Source organism: Ostrinia nubilalis, chromosome 1 (genome assembly GCF_963855985.1).
Source record: "Ostrinia nubilalis chromosome 1, ilOstNubi1.1, whole genome shotgun sequence".
In the NCBI taxonomy this organism is placed as follows: Eukaryota; Metazoa; Arthropoda; class Insecta; order Lepidoptera; family Crambidae; genus Ostrinia; species Ostrinia nubilalis.
In genome coordinates, this window is record NC_087088.1 from 5956003 (window position 1) to 5977671 (window position 21669).

At 36.4% G+C, this 21669-nt stretch overlaps 3 protein-coding genes across 4 annotated transcripts in view; 2 read left to right on the forward strand and 1 right to left on the reverse strand.

The window, feature by feature from the left end:
• Positions 1–9094: 9094 nt before the first annotated feature.
• Positions 9095–12189, forward strand: LOC135087834 (leucine-rich repeat-containing G-protein coupled receptor 5-like). The gene is made up of 3 exons (XM_063982655.1): positions 9095–9370; positions 10248–10432; positions 10682–12189. The coding sequence occupies exons 1-3, from the start codon at positions 9361–9363 to the stop codon at positions 12005–12007; spliced, it is 1521 nt and encodes a 506-aa protein (XP_063838725.1). The 5' UTR covers positions 9095–9360; the 3' UTR covers positions 12008–12189.
• A 534-nt stretch (positions 12190–12723) lies between these two features.
• On the forward strand, positions 12724–16438 carry LOC135087826 (leucine-rich repeat-containing G-protein coupled receptor 5-like). Of its 2 annotated transcripts, none has more exons than XM_063982633.1 (3): positions 12724–12987; positions 13725–13929; positions 14042–16438. In XM_063982633.1, exons 2-3 carry the CDS (start codon positions 13747–13749, stop codon positions 16082–16084), a joined length of 2226 nt encoding a protein of 741 aa, XP_063838703.1. In that variant the 5' UTR covers positions 12724–12987; positions 13725–13746; the 3' UTR covers positions 16085–16438. The 2 variants fall into 2 exon arrangements, with proteins under 2 accessions (XP_063838703.1, XP_063838712.1); XM_063982642.1 differs by lacking the exon at positions 12724–12987 and adding an exon at positions 13554–13641 and having other exon boundaries at positions 13729–13929.
• An 877-nt stretch (positions 16439–17315) lies between these two features.
• The window catches only part of LOC135087957 (protein windpipe), a 40586-nt gene continuing 36232 nt past the window's right edge, over positions 17316–21669 (reverse strand). Inside the window, exon 3 of the mRNA XM_063982827.1 lies at positions 17316–20396. Within this exon, the coding sequence (XP_063838897.1) occupies positions 18260–20377 (2118 nt within the window). The 5' untranslated portion in view covers positions 20378–20396 and the 3' untranslated portion in view covers positions 17316–18259. The remainder of the gene's footprint in view (positions 20397–21669) is intronic.

Here is a 21669-nt window from a genome sequence, read left to right on the forward strand (position 1 = left end):
CTTAACAATTAATGTGTGTTAAGATATGATAAAAATAGACTGAAATAGAACCCTAACTATTCGTTTCGTTTCAACCCAATGAGGGCTATCGTTTTTATACATAACAGATGGCACCCCTGGCGATTGACAGGACCTTACTCTACAGTGGCGCCATCTTGATGAGTGCAAATGCGATAGTCCTCCTACCACTTTAGCGCTCACCAGTTGGTGCCACTGTCTTCGCTACTAGCAAGTGACAGGACCTTACTCTACAGTGGCGCTAACTGATGAGCGCTAAAACGATAGCCCTCATTACGTCCAATGCTAGACAAAGGCCTCCCCAGGATTTCCATAACTTTTCAGTGACTGAGATATTGTTTCACTTTTCAATTAAAGATAGGTCTACTTAATTTACTATAGACAATTCTATGAATTGGCACTAATTAGGTGATTAATTAGGTGATAATGAGGTGATGAAAAAATTCTTGTTCTTCTTCTTTTTTTTTCTTCTTGTTGATAACGTCTTCGATTGCATTCTTTCTATTTATTTCTGGCGCGAAATAAAATCATACAATATACGACCGCAATTACGTTAACATAATATATCCGTGATGTTACAAATCAATAAAATATATTCTTTGTAGCGATTCTTCTTACTACGGACTTAGGGTTGTCAATTTCATTAATTAACTGTACCTGTCGACTTCTAATTGACTTGTAAATAGTCTTTTTTAAAGTTAGAGAAACAATTTTAAGCTAAGTTACTTTCAAACAATCAAAACGTTTAATAGGATAGTGTGTTGAAGAGAAATTAATTTGAGTTTTCTTCCACTTCGTCATCATCATTTCAGTCATAATAAGACATCCACTGAACAGAGGCCTCCCCCAATGATTTCCACAATGATCGATTGATAGACCACAACACATTGTTCTTCCACTTATAGATACAGAATATTGCGAAACCGAAAACAATACAAAGCAAAAGCTAACCATTCTGACCGCACATAATCCTATTTAAATCCAATTGCCGAAAAACTTATTTGGCCGAACTATCAAGTCAGATCATGGAGTCAATAGAGAAAATTGCCGTATTTGTTGTCATCTCGTTCGGGCAGCTTAACTTATGAAGGGCAAATCCTTACTGGGCACAAATAAATAAGGTGCCTTGTATGGTGAACGACAAAAACGTGAAAGGATATCTCGTTAGATATAGTCACTGCTGCAAACTAAAGAAAATTAGGAGATGTGCTCTTACGTTTGACTTATGAAGGGCATTGGATTGCCTCTGGGTAATTTTTATGATGTACTGCATTGCACACACTAGCTTTGAGAGTGTAAGTATAGTTGAGTCGTAAGTATGCCTGTCAGGTAGACCAACCAAAGTGGTCAAAGATCCAAACTTGGAACAAAGTTTGACAAAACATTGTAATTTTTTTAAATCGTATATAATCGTAATTACTTCGGAATTAATTAGCAAACATAAGTAATAACAAGTTGTTGCTGCTATAATTTTATAAGAACTTTTCATCTACCTAGTAGATCAACGAATAATATCGTTGCACGTTATTCACTTCTATTCAACTGGTTCTCTACATTAATTTATTGTAATTATAAAAGATAGAAATGTTTGGGATGCGTTACTGCCTAGCTCGCATAAATATTTATAACTTTGTAAATTTTAAAGCCCGTAAACCTTTGAAAAAGAGGCTGACAATACTTAGTGACTGAGTTTCTTGCGCTGCTTCTTCTCAGCACTGGCCCATTTATTGTCCTGAAGCAGTGGTAGGGTTAATACTGGGACGTGTAATAGTGCTTTTTTAAAGCCTATTTACAGTAATAAATGAGTTTTATGAGTTTTTTACATCTATGCTTTTGTTCATTCACAGACGTGATATGATATATTCGCTATATTCCCTGTCCCCGGAGCAGATCCGAAAGGGTCAGTAGATTGCAAGGTCCGTAATACCAATATCGCTAAATTGGCGGGTTAAAGTTTTATCTATTATTCCATTCCTTATTTTCCTTGAACGAAATACTTGATGTCGTAAGTTAGATAAAGAAATTATGTTTTATTCCATTCATATTATTGCTATCGAGAAGGTTATAGGACTTATTGTTTTTTTAGAATTAATCAATCATCGTTTTATAATTTAATTTTGAATTCTTTTTTTCCTTAAAACACTTCTAATTTACTCGTCGTACTTAATTGAGAATGATTCCAAAAGGACATTGTCAGAAACCGCCTAAAAAACCGCCCAAAAACATTGACCCATCATAATTATTTTCTATTTTTTTTAATACATTAAGCACCCTTTCATTCTAACGGACACTTAAGCATTGAAAAATTAAATTAATAAGTCTTTTAACGTTTATTCTATAATACTATTACAACTTCCGGACGTTTTGGTGCGTGGCATGGTCTAAAACCTATCAAGTTCCATAATTTTTGCCGATAAAATCTGTACGAGGCATTACCGTACTTTATTGCTGGGAGTCCATGTATAGTGATGTTCCTGCGGCCATCATAGACAATAAAATATCGATTTTGAAAATAAAATAAATCGATTAAACTGCTTTGAAGACTAGATTTGCGTTAAAAGCTAAAAAGATATTGACACTATTACAAGAAGCTATCTAAAGTGTCCAACTGGTCGAAGGTCGTAAATAAAATAAAAATAATTAGGACCATAAACTGATATTCATGGTATCATAACTGTAAAAGTGTCAGAATCCGATGTTGAATCCAATGCCAGTTGAAGTGAGAGAAACATATATCAACCTAGTATAGTTGCCAGTCTCTCATAATCTATGCCAATGAGGGTTTTCGCGATTGAAAAATCCGCCAGATGGCAATACGTAGACGTGAGGTCCAAATGCTGCATGATTGGTTATTTTTGACATGACATTGACAGATATGTAAAAATCCACCAATCATGCAGCATTTGGACCTCGCGTCTACGTATTGCCATCTCGCGGATTTTTCAATCGCGAAAACCCTCATTCATAGCACATGTATAATAATAGACCAAATGAACTTTTATAGATTGTGAAAGAGAAGACAAAGATTTTATTATTTTATTAAAATCTTGCCACGAGGTAGTTTTTCAGTAGAAACCAGGATTGGATAATCGCTACAGGCAAGTATCAGAACATTTTATAAATATTTTTAATCGATTATATCCTTGTGAATCATTTTAATAAATTGTCATTTTACTTTTTCAATTAAAACTTTTTCAATCCCTAGTCTTGTCAAACTGTCATAATGTCAACAAATTATAAATGTCACGTCAGTTGACTCAATTTCAGTCTTCTGTGCGTTTATTGTATTTTTATTTCAATGAAATAGTGCTTAAGGGTTAGTACTAAAAGTGAAAGCCTTTTTTCAGAAAGAAAACCAATGTGGTGCCCTTATTATTCATACTGTTTGAAAGTTACAAGTCAGTGATACAGAGTTGCCGCCATTAGAACTCCGTAGTGATACCATACCAAAGAAGAAGTTTTCCTAAACACTTGTGTTATTTTTATATGTGATCAAATAAAAAGGATTAATTCTACTGCTCAAATGGAATAACTTATCCCAAGAGACCGAATATAAAAAAAAAACCTCTCCATAGATATTATCACCATCACGAGGATGTGAATTTTTTTTGAGAATTTGATATTGGTCCTGTAAGAAAAGTAGTTGTATTTCAGTAGTAGAATCAACCCTTCTTGTTTCATCAGCAAGAGTAACTATAAAAACGCCCTGTAGGTAGGTATTATTAAGCTGAAGAGTTTCTTTAGTGTCAAAGACTGTCACACAGTGTAACTTAAATTGGCATATTATGATAATGAACATAAAAACTTAAATAAATATTTATGTTAATATTTTTTCTATTTATTTATTTTCCCAAAGCTTCACAGTGACAGCTGAAACAGCAATACTGTTTTAAAACTAAACTTAGAACAAACTGTTACAAATATTTTACAAATTAAAATAAAACCGCATGTTGCTTTACTTTCTCGTATAGGTAATAAATGTAATTAATGGCTAGATTATTAATGTTACTTTGTTACCCTCAATAGTGAGGAGATCTTATAAAATGGTAACCCTGATTTTCATTGTCATTCAAGTGCTCTTTCTTCGCATAGGCTTCTGTGATTTGGCCAAGGGCCACACACATTGCGATAACATTATGCGACATTGATTTGACAGCAGCGGAGTGAAGTCTTGCGACTATGCAAAATGATACCCTGTAATCGTAGCGCATATAGACATAGACAGGGCGGGGCACATAGCTCGTAGAGCTGATGGCCGCTGGGGCAGGAAAGTTCTTGAGTGGCGACCACGAGCCGAAAGACGTAGCGTGGGCAGGCCTCCCACTAGGTGGACCGACGATCTGGTGAAGGTCGCGGGAGGTGCCTGTATGCGAGCGGTGCAGGATCGGTCTTCGTGGAAATCCTTGGGGGAGGCCTTTGTCCAGCAGTGGACGTCTTTTCGGCTGAAACGAACGAACGAATGATACGTATTACCACTATTTACCAGACATTACTATTTATTGTATACTCGCCGGATTACACGTAGGAGCACGCGCGTTACAGCTTCGGCCTTGCATTATTATAAGATCTTGTTCCGCCCTTTTTCGAACTTCCTCCGTGAGGATATCCCCGCCGAATTCTATGATGAACCTATCAAAAGTCATATTCTGCAATGTCAACCCACCACAAGGTGGACCGACGACCTGAAAGGTAGCGGGAAGGCGCTGGATGCAGGCCGCTACCAACCGTGCGATGTGGAAGTCATTGGGGGAGGCCTATGTTCAGTAGTGGACGTCCTGTGGCTGAAATGATGATGATGATGATGAAATGAATGAAAATGACAAATCTTCGAACGTGTATAATATCGTGCCAAAGTAATCATATAATTTTGGCACCTTAATAACTATTGCCGTTTTTGTTGTAAAGATCATGCAGCGCTACTTGCGGATATTATTGGAAAGAAAACTATGTAGGCTCTAGATCTGAAGCCGCTTTAACGAACACGAAGTGCTCATACAATGCGGCGTATTTTCTTCCAGTCTTTAGTCAGGACTTTAGTCGAATTAAAACCCCGGTTGAACGTGATATAGCCGCACTAGAATACGGTGCTTTTTTGCATAATCGCAAGACTTCGTTCCGGTGTCGACCGAATGTTATCATGATGTATGTGGCCCAGGGGTTACTGTAGCCGCTAAGGTTTGAAACTTCTTGCTTAAAATATTGTAGTCTTTGGCATAGACTACGACGGTAGTCATGGAGATAGGAGTTTGTTATCTCGTGTCAGATGTAAATGGTAAAAAGAAAACTCATGATTCGTGTTATTTTTATGCAATATGTAGGTAGGTATTTTATAAAAGTGGAACCCCGGGTGATCTCCAAAACCCATTCTATTATTATATACGATTCGGCTTCGATATCTATAATACAATAGGAGTTTATTTAATGTGTCAGATGACAAGGGTGGAAACAACCTACGATTCATGTTGTTTATTTACGTGCAATATGTGGGCATATTATAAAAGTGGAATGCCGAGTTGTATTTCTAAAACTTGTTCTATTATTTTATACTATTTGGCTGCGACTCGGCGTGACGACAATACAAAACATTTTTCGCGAATCGGTGTTCATACATTCACACAATACATTAGACGCCATGTTGTCATAAACGACATAATATTATAAAATCGCTGTGATTTAATATTCTTAATCATTAATTTTATGGCAAGTGTCCATCAGGAATCATTGTTCTTACACACAGAATCGTATTATTTCGCTTTCGGGTAGTAATATGTCAAAATTGTTGGTTCTTAGGCGAACAATGTATGGAGAACGAACATTGTCCTTTGCTCATAAAGAAAAAACTAGAATTTGCCTACTTAATCTTTAAGTAACAGTACAAGTTTCAATTATTCCAGATCCTTAGGACTACGATTACTTATCAATAGAATTTGTATTTATTAAACAGAAATGAATAAAGTGTAGTTTGAAATACAATATGTATAAAGAAAAATACAGGTTGCTATAGTAGGTAGGCTCTACTTTAACCAAAAAGTACCTTTTAAAAACACCATCGACATCGCCATTACGTCGCAAAATATATCAAAATGGTCGTCGCTATCCCAAATCTTTAACAAAATAGCTCCCGGTACACTTTAAGTCTAAGTAAGTGGTGTTCGGCGACCGGAGATTTGCTGGACCGACTCCTAATGGCCGCTTTATCCTTATTTATTGAACTCGCGGCGATACAAATTTTAAGTTTGCCGTCTCTATAATGCGAATTTGTACCTCATACCGAAGTGAGTCTGTACCTCTCTATGCTTTGGTGTGAGGTAGAAATTTGAAAATTTAATGTTGATAGGATTCGAATGGAGTGGACACCTGGAAATCTATTTCGGTAACTGAAGTAAGTGAGAACTGGAAAATTGCTGTTAGTTTCTATTAAAAAGGTTTGATTCAGTGAAAATTATATGTAGAACAAATTAATGCTCTACATACATATAAGTTTTCATAGAATTCCCTAAAATAAAAGAGAAGATGAAAAGATAATTGAGTTTTTGCGTTATCTCTCCTCGATATCTTCCGATAAGTGCTAAAGTACATTTTTCTAAAGTTTATTTTCTAGTTAAACAAGCTTGTTACCATGGAAATTGTACTACCTAAGTTTATTAGATCCACAGATTATTATGATAACTGATATTTTCATTGTGATAAAATTTGAACAGATTAGTAGCCCTCAGAAACAATTATCTTTAATAACATCTAAATAACAAAACATTCACTCGAAAAGAATCACAATCACGATTGCGCTCATTGTGAAATCAATAACAAGCGTTCTTCAGCTTCGCTTCGAATTTTAATCGACGGGGCTTATCACGGCGTCTTACCCACCCCACTCCAGGAGGGGGGTAAATAGGTCACAAGCCCTAACAAGTTCAGACAACCGTGGCGCTCGAACGCGAGTTGACGTGTCGTCTCACTAAAACCCGCACCTGGCTTTATAATCCAAGGGCACTTAGGATTTTCCATGGAATTCAAAAGGCTCGGATTTTCTCGGAAAATGTTTTCTTGGATATTCAAAATTTGCTTTGCTTTTAGAGTACTCAATGGATATTGGAAACACTTACTACTGAATTAATAATAGATCATAATAAGTAGAAGTTTGAAAAGTACTAATTTCTCTTTCACGGAAAAACTAATAAGCATGATTCAATAATTTTATGCATATAAAGTTTAAAAAACTCTGCTAAACATACGTTCCGAATTATAAACACATTCCGATTGATGAGTTTTTATACTGACAGCTAGATTGATTCAGATTTCAGCTATTTCAGATGTTAATCATGAGAGGCCGTAAATGTATTATGTGATCATTATTTTTGCTCCCTGTGTACCTACAATTATCAGAAAAGTTTAAGGTGAATTAACATCCCCCCCCCCCCTTGAACCGCCTTCAAAAGAGTAGAAGGAGGTTCGCATTGTAGAATTTAATCTATCACAGTTGTTACTATGTGGGTTTGTTCTTATTATAACACTATTTATTTATACGTTCCCAACATTTATCATGAAAATCTTGCTCTTACTGAATCTTACAGCCTAAAGCTCTGAAACTATAGAAGATAGATTAGTTACATACTGAAAGAAAATTTAATACCTAATAACGACGGTATTATATCAAGGCGGCTGAGTTGCACCATCTTACTTTAACTTTGACAAACGTCAAAAATCTGTCAAACTCCATACAAAAAGTACTGGTTAATGTTATTGTTACGGTTAAAATTAGGTGGTGCAACTCAGCCTTAATAAATTGTTACACAACGGTACATGAATAACGCTAAATGCTGTTGGGGCATGAGTAACCTATTCACGTATTTTTTGTACTGATAGTAACAGATATATTTCTTTGGGTTCGGTGATAAGTCGATACGTAATCAGTGATAAAACCGCGTCGATAACGCTCAGCTAATATACAGGTTGCTCTAGAAATTATTTTTTAAACCCGTTGTAGGTAGCTTATTAGGTTGGCACTTTTAATTTAATTACTCGCTATTCAAAACAGCGATGGAGCGTGCTATGCTCGGAGTTTCCCTGCGTGATCGAATCAGAAATGAGGAGATCCGTAGGAGAACCAGAGTAACTGAAAGCCCGCAGAATCGCTAAAATCAAGTGGTGGTAAATCAATCAGTGGGCAGGGCACATAGCTCGTAGAAGAAGCTCTCCAAGAATTTTTAAGCTATAGGGAATAATCAGCAAAAAGTAATACCGTAATAATTATATGTAATATCAATATTTCTTCGATATATTTGCATGCTATTGTTGATGGCTGGATAGGTGATCATATTTTGTTATTTTCGACCTTCTGTACACCCTATTCAAAGACAAATAAATATTTCTATTTCTATTTCTAGAGCTGACGGCCGCTGGGGCAGGAAAGTTCTTGAGTGGCGACCACGAGCCGGAAGACGTAGCGTAGGCAGGCCTCCCACTAGGTGGACCGACGATCTGGTGAAGGTCGCGGGAGGCGCCTGGATGCGAGCGGCGCAGGACCGGTCTTTGTGGAAATCCTTGGGGGAGGCCTTTGTCCAGCAGTGGACATCTTTCGGCTGAAACGAACGAACGAACGAGTTCTTAGCACTGGTTTTTTTCTAGAATTTTCATAGACATTTTCAACGACAAAAGGTTACTTTATTGTATGTTGTAAAACTTATATTCAGTACTCGTAGATTTAGTAACATTGCTCTGCAAAAGTTTTCCTTATTAGGCGTGAAATAATTTATGTTTTCGTACCTATTAACTGAATTCATTCTGAAATGAGAAGATCTTTGGACCTAAAACTAATAAGAGCGATCAACATGATAAATCTAACATTCTGTTATGTTGTTATGTGAACAATAAAGAGTCCACTATCTGTCAGTCATTCCATCTCGAAAATTCACGTGTGTATAACTGTAGGCATGGGCTAAAGCGAAAACCATGTAAAAAGAAATTATACAAAAACCATCCTGATAACGCTAAAACTAAATGTATTTACATTAACAACCCTATATTTTGATAGCTCAGTAGTGAATGACAGTGATAAGAATCGCGTAGATAGATGTACGATTTTGGCTATTGCTGTGAACGTCGAAAACAACCTGTATTCGGGACTATCTTGGGACCAACCTCGTACTAAGTTTACTATCTCCATATTCGATGTGAGTATTGGCAAACTCAGTCCTTATACGAGTGGTTTTGAAGAAATAATGTTTTAGAATTCAATAGTGAATATTGTTTTTGTTAGTGGAAAATTGTGTGTGTGAAAATTGGATTTTCATTTTCGTGCGTGGGTGGACATTGACGTAAAATGTGCAACAGATAATAAATGACATGGGGCCTGGTGAGTACTTGAAACAAAACACTAATGATAGTTTTTCTGTAGTTGTTTTATACTAATTTTGAAAATGGAAAAACTTCTGATTTCCATTGTTTAGTTCTTTGTTTTAAAAGTGATATCGCTGGCTCTGGTATTAACATAGCGATTTATATTATTGTTTTTTAAATCTGTTATTAATTAGTATGCAAAAGGTACCTCTTTATTAAAATAGGTGAAGTTAGGTTATGTTATTGTTTTTATCGTAACTATATTATACAAACATCATAAAATATGATTAGTTCAATAGGTAAATAATCATGAGCTAGTAAGTTTTAAATACACGTTATATTATGTTTATAAACTAAGTACCTACTAAACTTTATTAAATAAACTTATCCAGTTTAAGTGGAAAAATACAATCCCCAGTGAGTAGATAATACCGTCCCAACGAGTTTGATATAAAGTATGATAATATTTATCTTTTTCATGCGAATTTCTATAATATAGCCATCTCGATATGGCTATTGCCATTTATAGCTACCAGACATTATTAATATGTCATACGTCATTAGACTCCAGCGAGATTATATTTGTACAGTTGAACGATTTTGAAACGTCAAATGGATCGGAAAAAGTAACCCGGTATTGATGATTTATTAAATTGAAGTAGTGGGTATCTAATTAAAACAGGTTAAGTTTCCATAGTATGCTTTATCTAAAAATAGGTCACCCAATGACCATTGAGATGAGAATTTTATTGAATCTAAACTTCATTTACGATGACGGGCTATCGTCTCTACATATCGTTAACCTTAAAACTACTCAATGTGGTCCAAAACTAGCATTTGAGTTGAAATAATACACTTTTAATCTACAATTGCTATTATTTTTTAATTTTCAGGCGAATTTCTCACCCTGGTGATATCGATATGGCTTCTGCCACTAACAAAAGGAGGGCCAATAAGGCGAACGCGGGAGGTAGAGGCAGACCTCCCACAATGCCTCTCGTACATTCTGAATTCGAAGTTACACGTCGATTGCTCGGACCGAGAGCTGACTGAACTGCCTGAAGATCTAAATTACGAAGTGAGTAGCAATAGCAGTCGTAAGAGAAGATAATAAACGTTATTTTTGAATTTTAAACCAATTACTTTTGAAACGAATAATATTGTTGAATGTTTAATAAAAAGAAGTCGGTCGTCCTGGACAATTCCTTCATTTCCCTCATTCTTATCTATTTACAAAAGTATATCACTTACGAGTACGTTCCAAAATTTATAGAAGTCCTTACATGGCTACTTATAATATAATAATTCTAGTTTATTATTTTTCCAGGCTCAGGTGCTGATAATATCCAACAACAATTTCATATCGTTTCCACCACAACTGGAAAGATTCACAGGGCTGGAAACTCTAGATTTATCGGCCAACCATCTCAGCAGTCCATTACCCAGCTATTTCGGAAATATGAACAGCTTGAACACGCTCAACTTATCAAACAACAACTATGGAGTCTGGGTCGACACCGGCCGCACATTCAGCATTACAAGGCTAGATTTATCAAGGAACAAAATAAACAACATTGACGAAGCTGCTTTTTCCAGAATGCCCCAACTAAGATTTCTGGGCTTAACTGAAAACAGAATCAATGACCTACCATCACAAATATTCGCAAACACACACTCTCTAGAAATAATTCACTTGTGCAGAAATTACTTCGCAACCCTACCTTCATTTCAGACGAATTCTCTGAAAACTTTGCATCTCAATAGCTGTCAGATTTCAAACTTAGAAAAGGATGCATTGGCCGGAATGTCCTCACTCGTGGAACTGCATCTTTCCATGAATCAGATCGAGTCAATTCCAGATAATTTTGCATCGAATACTCTGCAAGAATTGGACTTGAGTTACAATGACATATCTTCTATCACTGACGACACCTTCGTATCATTACCGCATTTGGCAGTATTGAATTTGAGGGGCAACGATTTCAAGGAGGTTTGGTCCACTTCACACTTCTCCTCAAACCCGTTTTTGAGGGAGATCCAAGTGAAAGGTAATCGATGGAGTTGTGAAGGTTTCCATTTAAACCTCCTCTTGACTTATGAGTTTTTAACAAGAGATCCACCGAAGATAAAAGACAGGGCGTCGCTGATATGCTATTCGCCCGCTAACGTGACTCAGATGAGTTGGCAGCAGGCGTATATTAGGACATGGCATCCAAATGAGGTGTCTACAGTGTCGTACACGTCGTTTGCGGTGTTCATAGGGATTATTATAGGTGTAGTGGTGACGTCTTGTATTTGTCGAGGACTTATGGCAGCGAGTGGGTCTCGGACGCCGAGGCAGACTGCTCAGACGACTGTTGTGAATCTCAATGGTACAGCGCAGCCTGCAGAGGATGCCGTGGTACGGAGAGTTCCTTTGCGGGAGGAGGATTTGCCTCCGAGCTACGAGGATGCGTTGTTGATGCCTCGACTGCGCAGCTCTTTCCACTCTCTGCCTGACTTTGTTGAGGAGGAGGAAGAAGAAGAGAGAACTCGCATGTTCCGCAGGTCCAGGTCCATTGGAGACCTCACTGAGTCGCGGCCCAGGACGCACGACAGACGGTCTACGAGGCGTACCCTTCAAATACACGCTAATGCCAATTTAGAGTTATAAGTAATTTAAAATATTGTTACAAATAATTATTTTGTGTGCGTAGAAATAAGTTTAATTTAACGATAATTTTAATTATTTCTGTAGGATGACAAAATTGTTGCAATGTTCAATTTGTTTGTTACCAGAAAAACCTTATTACTCTTAGCTTATTTATTTTTAAATTGAATATATTCTTAAAACCTATGATTTTATTTAACTTTTACCTTGGTTTATACTTTACACTGAATAAGTAAAGGAAATCTATGAATTTGTAGGAAGAGGAAATGAAACGAATATTTTTTGGAACTTTTAACGCCATCTATATCTTTTTTACTCAAACTAATGTTTCTATAGTCTTTTAAAGTAGTTTCATACCAATCTGATAGATGTCACTATTTATGAAATGTGGATTTTTATGAAAAATAAAATAATGATAGGTAATAGCTTTTTTCTCAGACAGCATAATTGCAAAATTACATTCACAAAAATATTTTTGTGATTGAAACATAATAATATGAACTTAGAATAAATTATATTTATTTTGATTTATTTTCTCCTAAGCAATCCTATTAAACTTTCCAAAGCCAATACAAATGTTACATTTTAGTATTCAAAAGTATCGTTTATTTTGTCTGTATTTATGCTTACAAAGCTATTTAATCCAAGTGTAGGACTAGATTACAACACTTTCGCCATTCTTTATCCTTATCTAATGATAACACGTCATAATTGGATTCTGTCTCATACAATGTACTGCAATGACCGGGTCTGGACGTACAAGTTATAAAAAAATAAATATGAGTTTTGTTAGTTAATTATCCGTGTCAAATAATTGCTTAAACAACATCCATTAGTGGTCGGTGTTAGTGTTAAAAATAGTCATTATAAAACTGGATAGTAATCGTTTCCGTCCTCAAGTGCTGCTCGGATTTGTGTGACTCATAAGAAATAAATCTAAAAGTAACTACATATTTTCATACAAATAAGCAGGAAAAAAACAGGTAAGTTTGCTACATATTTGTAATTTATTTTTTTAAGTGAATTTCCAACCAAGTGTAACATTCGTCATTCATCGATGACTTGAATGATTGATCTATTACTACAATTAAAAGTGTATTTGTTGTAAAGGGATTCCAAAAAACGATTCCATTCCGTCTCATCTAGATCAATTTTGAGTCCAGTAAAGAAATTGAAGACTTACATACCCGAACTATACAGATAGAGCGTTATTTTTCTCCTTGAATGAAATGTGTCTCAAAAAACATTTATTCAAGGAGCTGATTTACCCATAGGAAACCGTACCGGCATATACCTAACAAGTTATTTTTTTAATAAGAATCATTTTCTTACTCCATTATTTTTAATTTGAAGACAATACAATTTGACAAAATAAAGAATTAAGGGAGAGAAAAATGTATTTATAATCCGTTTAATTCATAACCATGATAAGGTACGCTCAAAACGCGAAACGACCCAAATTAAGGTACCACAACCTACAACATTGTTATCAACAAATGATAACAAAGATAAAATTGTGTGTGGTATACATAGACAATGCAGATTTAATGTAAGTGTGCCCCAAACTCTTTTGGAGTAATACGGTAGTACGTGACTGGAAAAACTGTAGGGTGCAGGTGTTCAAACCAAATAGGCTGGTGGATTCTTGACCTTAATACGTGAACAAATTGCTATTAGGCAGCTTATAACAAATTAATAACTAAGAACCAATTGATTTCAGATAGTAATGACAAAAAGACGTGATGAATTTCCAACGCACGGTCTGTCTTCTGCTGTGCGCATGGGCAGTGGCGGCAGAAGTCTTGGACTTTGAAGACAAAAGCCCCAATGACTTGTGCTACATCTGCTCGTGTAACGAAGGACATACAGAAATAGACTGTTCTCGGAGAGGACTGCGTGACCTTCCTGGTGGCCTTGATGCAAAGGTAATTTAAAATTTTATTATTCCAAGTAAAGAAAGCAACTGTTAGGATATTATAATATTATAATATGTATAAGTATTATCGTATATTAATTTCATTTATTATAACATTTCAGGTCAAAAAACTGAACATATCAAACAATGAAATCGCCACTTTTCCTGAAGGACTAAGCAAACTCTCTAATTTGATCAAATTGGATATTAGTGGGAACCGACTCACAGAACTGCCTAAAAATGGACTTTCAAACCTCTCGGCTCTGGAAGAACTTAATTTGTCAAGAAATTACTTAGAAAACTGGATAACCATGAGCCCCAACGATTTTCTTGTTCCAGCTGTGAATTTGAAAGTATTAGACTTGTCTTATAATAGATTCAAATCTATGGACAATTTAGCAAAAATAGAATTGCTGATAAGCTCCTCGCTAGAAACCTTAATAATGGACCATTGCGAGATAGAATCAATATCTGGAAATTCTATGCTAAGTGGCTTAGGTAACATCAAAGTCTTGAAACTAAATTATAATCCTTTAGTAACACTACAAGGCTTGATATCGCCTACACTAAGAAGTTTATATGTCAACAATTGCCAGCTTACATCAATAGAACAAAATGAACTATCATATTTACCATCTTTGATCCATTTGCTGATGGCACATAACTACCGACTGGAACTCGCAGACTTACACTCCACATCATTAAGGTTTTTAGATATATCCTATTGTAACGTTTTACGACCAAACCTTAACGGTTTTCCTAATTTAAAAAAAGCTCTTGTAAATCATAATATGATTAGGTTTTTACGAAGCTATGAATTTATAAATAATACCAAATTAGAGTATCTGGACTTATCTTACAATAATATTGGTTCAATAAAGGCTGATACTTTTCGGGGACTAGGTTTATTGAAATACCTAGACCTATCATGGAATGAAATAGGGATGATTCCAGAAGGTGCTTTGTTAGAGATGCCTTCTTTGAGCCAATTAAAACTAGCAAGGAATTATCTAAACCAAGTTGGACATATAAAATCCATCTCACTCACAACATTAGATATGAGTGCTTGTGAAATACATACGATAGGTAAAGATTCTTTAGAAGGCCTACAATCGCTTATAGACCTAGATTTATCGCGTAACTTACTATCTCATATCCCTGATAGTATTTCGTCTAATACATTGAAGTACTTGAATTTAAACTACAATAGACTTTCCATGGTTAACAATTTTACATTTTTCATGCTTCCGCGCTTGACAGGACTAGCTGTAGTTGGAAACCGATTCACAAATGTCTGGAATAAGGCTTATTTTGACTCAAACCTTTATTTGGAGAGACTGGACTTAAGTGACAATATGTGGAGGTGTGATTGTAGAGATGCAAACATGTATGATTTTTTTGAATTCGTTACTTTAGAACCCTTCAAAAAAGAAGAATCATACAACCTTGTATGTAGCAGTCCAGTAAATGTTATCGGACAAGCTTGGTTGGAAGCTTGTTACTTCATATGGTATCCCACCCAAAATGTCGCAAATGCAGATAGTTTGATTTGGTTTATCGTTGTCATGATAACAGGATTAGCCTTGTGTATATTATTGGTCAATTGTATAAGAAATTCAATGAAACGGAGGTTGCGTGCTATTCAAGCAGAAAGAGAAAGGCAGGTGGAAGAAGCAAGAGATCGTTTGAGGCAACTAAGACTGCGGGCTGAGCAAGAATCCTTAATTAATGCCCCAGATCCTCGAGATTTGATTGCACCACCTTCCTATGACGAAGCTCTCACCATGCCTAAGCTAAATTCCTCAACACATTCCCTTTGTGATGCCGGAACCGGGAAGACTAAGAAACGGAGAGGTCGCAGAAAAACTAAATCCAGCGGGGATTTGCTGGATGAAACTGAACGAAATGGAGATTTGCCTGTGTTTGAAGACACAGAACTAAGTGAGACGCCAGATAATAATAGGAGGAGGCGACGACGGCCACCAAGACGGTTTGGTAGCCATGAAATAGCTGAACTTGAGCACTCACCGGGGGCTCGTAGAAGACAAGTGTCAGAATACGAAGCTGGAGATGACTCTGTGACCATAGAAATAGAAGCAGAAATGGAAAGACCTAGGAATCGCAGGCATTCTGGCGGCGACGAACCAAGGGAGAGTAATTTTTAAAATTGTGTATAATACTTGTTATTTATACCTATGTTAGGAATGTGTCCTTGTTGTTATGATTAATCAATGTTCCTTTTTACACATTAGAAAAATAAATAAGATCGATTCCACGTGTATAATATTATTTCTCAAAATGTAAAAAATATGATGTGTAAGAAATGAGTCATACTAAACTACCGATTAGTATAGGTACCTTAGGTTTATATTTGAAAAATTATATTTATTTTTGTAGTACCTAGTTATTGTGTTGTCTTTTTATCCTAACTTATGAATTTTAATTTTATATTTCTATAGCAGTTTATAAGTGTGTGTGACTTATTATTATAGTTGAATGAAATAAACGTTTATAAAATGTGTTGTTTTACGTAATTGTAATCAATAGAAGTGCCCCCTATTAATTAAATGTACCATATTTCAAAACTCTAGTCAAATGTTTTACTATTTACAAAATAAAATCGATTGCAAAACAATCAATATTAGTCATTTTAAAATTTCTTCAGAGATATAGGTAAATATTATTATTATTATACTATTACTAACTTTTATTAATACTAACTAGCGCAGCGTCATCTGAATTCCATGTCTAACAATACATTTTCACACATTTTGATAGCTGAAACAAGTGACTGAGTCGGGGCGAAAGGTGCTAGTTCAGTACTCTCGTAAAAGATGGCGCTGGCAGTTCAGTTAGTGAATATTTTCGGCGACAGTGCTGCCGCCATCACGAGTTTAATAAAATAGTTTTTTGAAGTTTTCAGTTCAGAATTTTAGGGATAATTAAATTCGGTCCAGCTGTTCATAACTTAACAATAGTGTAACTATCCTCACATAATGTAGTTTTAAGCTTTTTAAAAGGTTCTAAAATATGTAACTAAGATGCAATCATTGAATTAAGTTAGTAGGTACTCTCAATGAAAATAATATGCCTTTACATAACTACTTTGAGTTATAGTTATGATTCATTATCATGGTATTATAAGTTAAATTCACTTTTTCACGATAAAAGCTTTAGTTGCAGCCTTGGGTCTTTTACCCAATTTCAATACCAATATTTCCGAATAATATTTTTCTTTCTGTTTCTCTACTCTATCTATTTGCATTGTATTTGAATATGTAAATATTTTAGTCTCTATATAATGTAGATAATATCTTTGCCTAGCTTTCTTCATATTGTTAATACTTCAAACTTTTAAGCTGTTTAGGTATATTTGGAAGTAAAGGAAACAAAAACTTGATTCAACCATTTATATCGTATAGTTCGAAATAAAAATACATCATTTATAAATCTTCTTACTGAACCAGTATTGTTCTCTATTTTGTTCTTTCGGTTTCGCTTGTAAAATTCAGAATGGTTTAAAATAACATTTATTACAGCATTTATAAATTACTTAAACGTACAAAAGTCAAAGACGTGCGAAGCGAAATTAATACAGATAACTATAGAAAAGCAATAGTTCATAATTACATAATAAAATAATTTCACGAATAATAGAGCTAGACAAATGTACACTAGAACCAAAATTCAAACAATATTACAATCAATCATATATTTACACAATGTGAATTATCATGTGTATCTTATAATAAATGGTATCACATTCTTATAACTACACAATATTATAACTTATAAAGGAACTTATGCTTAGCCAGACCATAGAGAAAATCTATGGGAAAATGTGAGAAACAAACATAGCCAGATTTCGTTGTTCTTCAACTTTCTATTTGTTTGCGGATAAGTACACAACCATTGAAATTTTACCATTCAAAGTACCGAAAACAGAGATAACTAGAATAAACTATCAGAATACAATCAACTATTGTACAACATGCGTTGGTCGTATTAACGTTTACGAAGTGGATTTACTAAAACGAAACCATTATACTATCATGAACATGGCAACATCTTTACACGTATAAAAATATGTTTACTTATTGCGCAATATACTCTCATAAATATTTATACCACTAATAATGTTAAAAATAAAGGCACTGTCGACTACAAACACACTTTGGCAGCAAAGTTTTTTGACGTTACACTCATACCAAAATCAGTCCATCGCACTATAGTTCCCTGGAATATGCTTACAAAATAATCACAGAATTTCGCCAATAGTGAAGTAGTATTGATTGACACCGTTTAACACTAAGTATAGTCCGTCAGGGGACGACCGCGTCTCAGGTGGTCGACTTGCGCGTGTTGTCCGCCGGGGTGATGATGATGTCCCCAGCGTTGGACCTACTTCTGGTGACTAGGACTGGCGTCTTCGGCTTGGGAGTCTCCGACAACTTGATGCGAACGCGGCCCATATCAGGCGAATACACCGGGACGTACTCGCGCGTAGGCGATAAGAAATCGGAATCTGTGATTTGGTCCCCATTCATCAAAGGCTGCGATACATCTAAATCGAGGGTGCCGTTTAGACGAGGAGTCTCATCGTCATTTGAAGGCACAAATATATCCTCACTAGACAACGAGTTGGTATCTTTCCGAGAATCAGGCGACGCTGGTGCCGACTCAAAAGACGTTTCTTGCTGAGGATGTGGTTCATCTGCTAAATTGTTGTCCTTTGAACTGCTTTTATTCTGATTTGTATCTCTCGGGCTATCAGTTCTTACATCATTGTTATCTCCATATTTAACACCGTTTGATAAATCTCCGTTTTCACCTTTCTTTTGGTGTGCTTCATGGGTTGGTACTAACTCATATTTTCCATTGACTTTCTTTTCAATTGGGGCTTCCAAGCCAGCAGGCTTACCTAATAAAGATTTGTTCATATCTACCATTTCTTTCGATGCTTTTTCAACATCTCGCTTCTGTTGTCTAAGTAGCCTCCTGTCTCTTCGTTTTCTCATCTGCCCTTTGACTATTGCAAATCCAATTAAACCTACTAGAAGAACTACGATTATAGCAATGCATACATATGTTCCGGTTTTATGTGGTTGTACCTTATCTGTTGTAGTGGGAGCTGCACCGAGATTTTCCGAAGCCTGCGTTACTCGTATATGTTCTGAAACTGTCGTATCTCGAGATACTTGTGGTGTCACATGGTCCTCTTTCACAACTGGTGGGTCGGTATTCATGTAAAAATTACGATCGCCTTTGTAGACTGAAGGCATTTCAGGCATTGGAAATTCCGAAGAACTATCATTTACGTCGTCGAAAAGTCTGGTCACTGGACCGGCCTCTAAGTCCTTCAACGGCGTTGTTGTAGCTGCTTCCGTTGTTTCTGTTATTGGTTCGTTATCTATAAAGTCACCAAAAATCAGAGGAAATTCTCCTGAACCCGATCCTTGGCCAGATCCTTCTAATGGGTCTTCAGTATTATGTTCATTTTCCACAGGCAATACGTCATCGGATCTTAAAATGTCTGCAGCATGTTTAACACTGACAGTAGGCTCTATGATATTAGGAACTGTGGCTGTATCGAATTCACCCGATCCTTCAATATCATCTAAGGGTGATGATGACGTAGAACGATCAACTCTCAAAAACATTTTGCTATCATCATCCTCAGCTGCGTTAGAAGTATGAATAACTTCGCCATCATCCAAATCACTTGGCGCCACCAGTGGCATAGATCTCAAAGCTGTTGACTGTTCGCCGATTTGGACCGCATCCATTGCTTGATCACCCATCATCATATCAAGATAATTTGGTTCATATTTTGGAATTTTACAAATGTCTTTTGTCTTTAGCTCTAACCAAGAGCGACCCTTTAATTTCACTGGAGAGGAACATTTGACTCTATCGATTAATACGTTTGCCTGCAGCAAGCGATCTCGTGCCATAATATTTTCACAGGAACAGTTAAGAGGGTTTCCCTCCAATTCTAAATGCTCTAGACCATCTAAATGTCCAAGGTCTGATGGCACATCTTTCAACAGATTGTTAGTTAAATCTAGTGAACTAACACTTGTCGGCAAATGCGTCAGAGAGAGCGTTTGTATCCTGTTGTTCGCCAAGTTGAGGTGTACTAATTTTTTCGCATTGTGCAAGAACTTGTTGAGGTTCGTGATGCCGTTAGTGGACAGATCTAGTGTAACGACTTCAGTGAGTCGGTCGAGTTCGTGGGTGAGTTTGGTAATATTGTTGTGAGAGAGGTCTAGGATGTTGATGTTGTGATGTTTCTGACGGAGGGTGAACTTGTAAAGTTCAGCGAGGTTGCTGCAGGTGGCGCGGTGGAGGCCGTCACGCGTGGTGCTGCACACACAGCCGTCGGGACACACGCCAGCGAGCGCCGGCGCCAGCAGCAGGCACACCGCAAAGGTGAAGGAGTACAGGCGAAGCCGCATCTTGAATTTAACTCAGCACCTGAAACGAAAAACGAATCAAATTAAAACTTGTAACAGACTTGATTCTGATTCATAAAATGGGCGTCTCAATGCTGACGCTTCAATGACGTGAGGTAAATTACGTCCACACGCATTTAACGCTAATCTGTTAGCGGTCAGTTGTTATATCATATTTCTGCCGCAAACAACACGTGTTTTATAAACATGAGTTGCCCTTTATGCATTGTTCAAAAAGGTCATTATCGATAGGTTCGAGTTTAGCAAACTATCGTTCTCGTAGGGAAATACTCGTACTTCATTCGAAATCTTATCAACGAGTGGCAGGTCTCGCGTAACAAGCCAGTGATTAAATAAATCACAACATCCTTACGATCTGTCGTCTAAATATAGGACAGAATATACGAGCGCTCCCCCGCGGCCTATTACTCGCTCCACCTCACCAATTATTATTATTGCAACTGCAGCACACGGCAATTTGAATCTACCGACTTCCTTTCATGACGGCTAGGTCTGGCTAACTTTAGACTTCTTCAATCTACAATGGAGTCGTCTAAGACTAGCTCAATCATTCTCTTGTCGGAGGAATGAATTTTACAAGGAGCATTTTCTTTACCAGCACATTATTGCATTTGACTTAGAAGAAATACATATAATTGCTTATCATTATATCAGTCCGATCTATTAAATAAAAAAACCTATAGACAGCTATACTTCCGTGAGAAACTTTTATAATGCTTCAATATTCTTTGCATGGGATTCAGAAAATTAGCAATAAAGGTTTGTTTCTAGGCTTGAATGCCTGTGAATAGATAAAATCCGTTATGAAAAGTTATTATAATAAATAACTACAGCGTGTCCACGAAGAGGACATAGGTACTGCTGTTGAACTTGGTCTACCCTGATATTACAGAGATGAAGCCGTCCGCTTTGCTCTATAATTTTGTAAAATGTGATATTTGCTACACCATTATTATGACTAACGCCTGAAATCTACCCTTAGGTGTGGTACAAAATGTAGCTGCTGAATAATGTAAGTAAATTAACAAACAATTTCCTCAAGTATTGATTACACAACAATAACTCTCACAAAAACAAACAAAAGTATCACTATTGGCAATGTTTCCGTAAGGTTCCCATGTTTACAAGCGCAAGATTTAGAGCCGCCCAATTCCCGGTGCGAGTACATAATAAAAAGTTCTATTTCGGTCCAAACAACATCCTCGTGCACTTGGCCACTTCTCAGGGCCGCTGGTTCAATGTTAGCGGCAGGAAGACCGCAGTTACCAATTTGC

Coding starts and splice junctions, on each gene's coding strand:
- LOC135087834 (XM_063982655.1), top strand. Junction 10,433..10,681: donor CTGAAGATCTAAATTACGAA/GTGAGTAGCAAT, acceptor TTATTTTTCCAG/GCTCAGGTGCTGATAATATC.
- LOC135087826 (XM_063982633.1), top strand. CDS start 13,747: ATGAATTTCCAACGCACGGTCTGTCTTCTGCTGTGCGCATGGGCAGTG. Junction 13,930..14,041: donor CTGGTGGCCTTGATGCAAAG/GTAATTTAAAAT, acceptor ATAACATTTCAG/GTCAAAAAACTGAACATATC.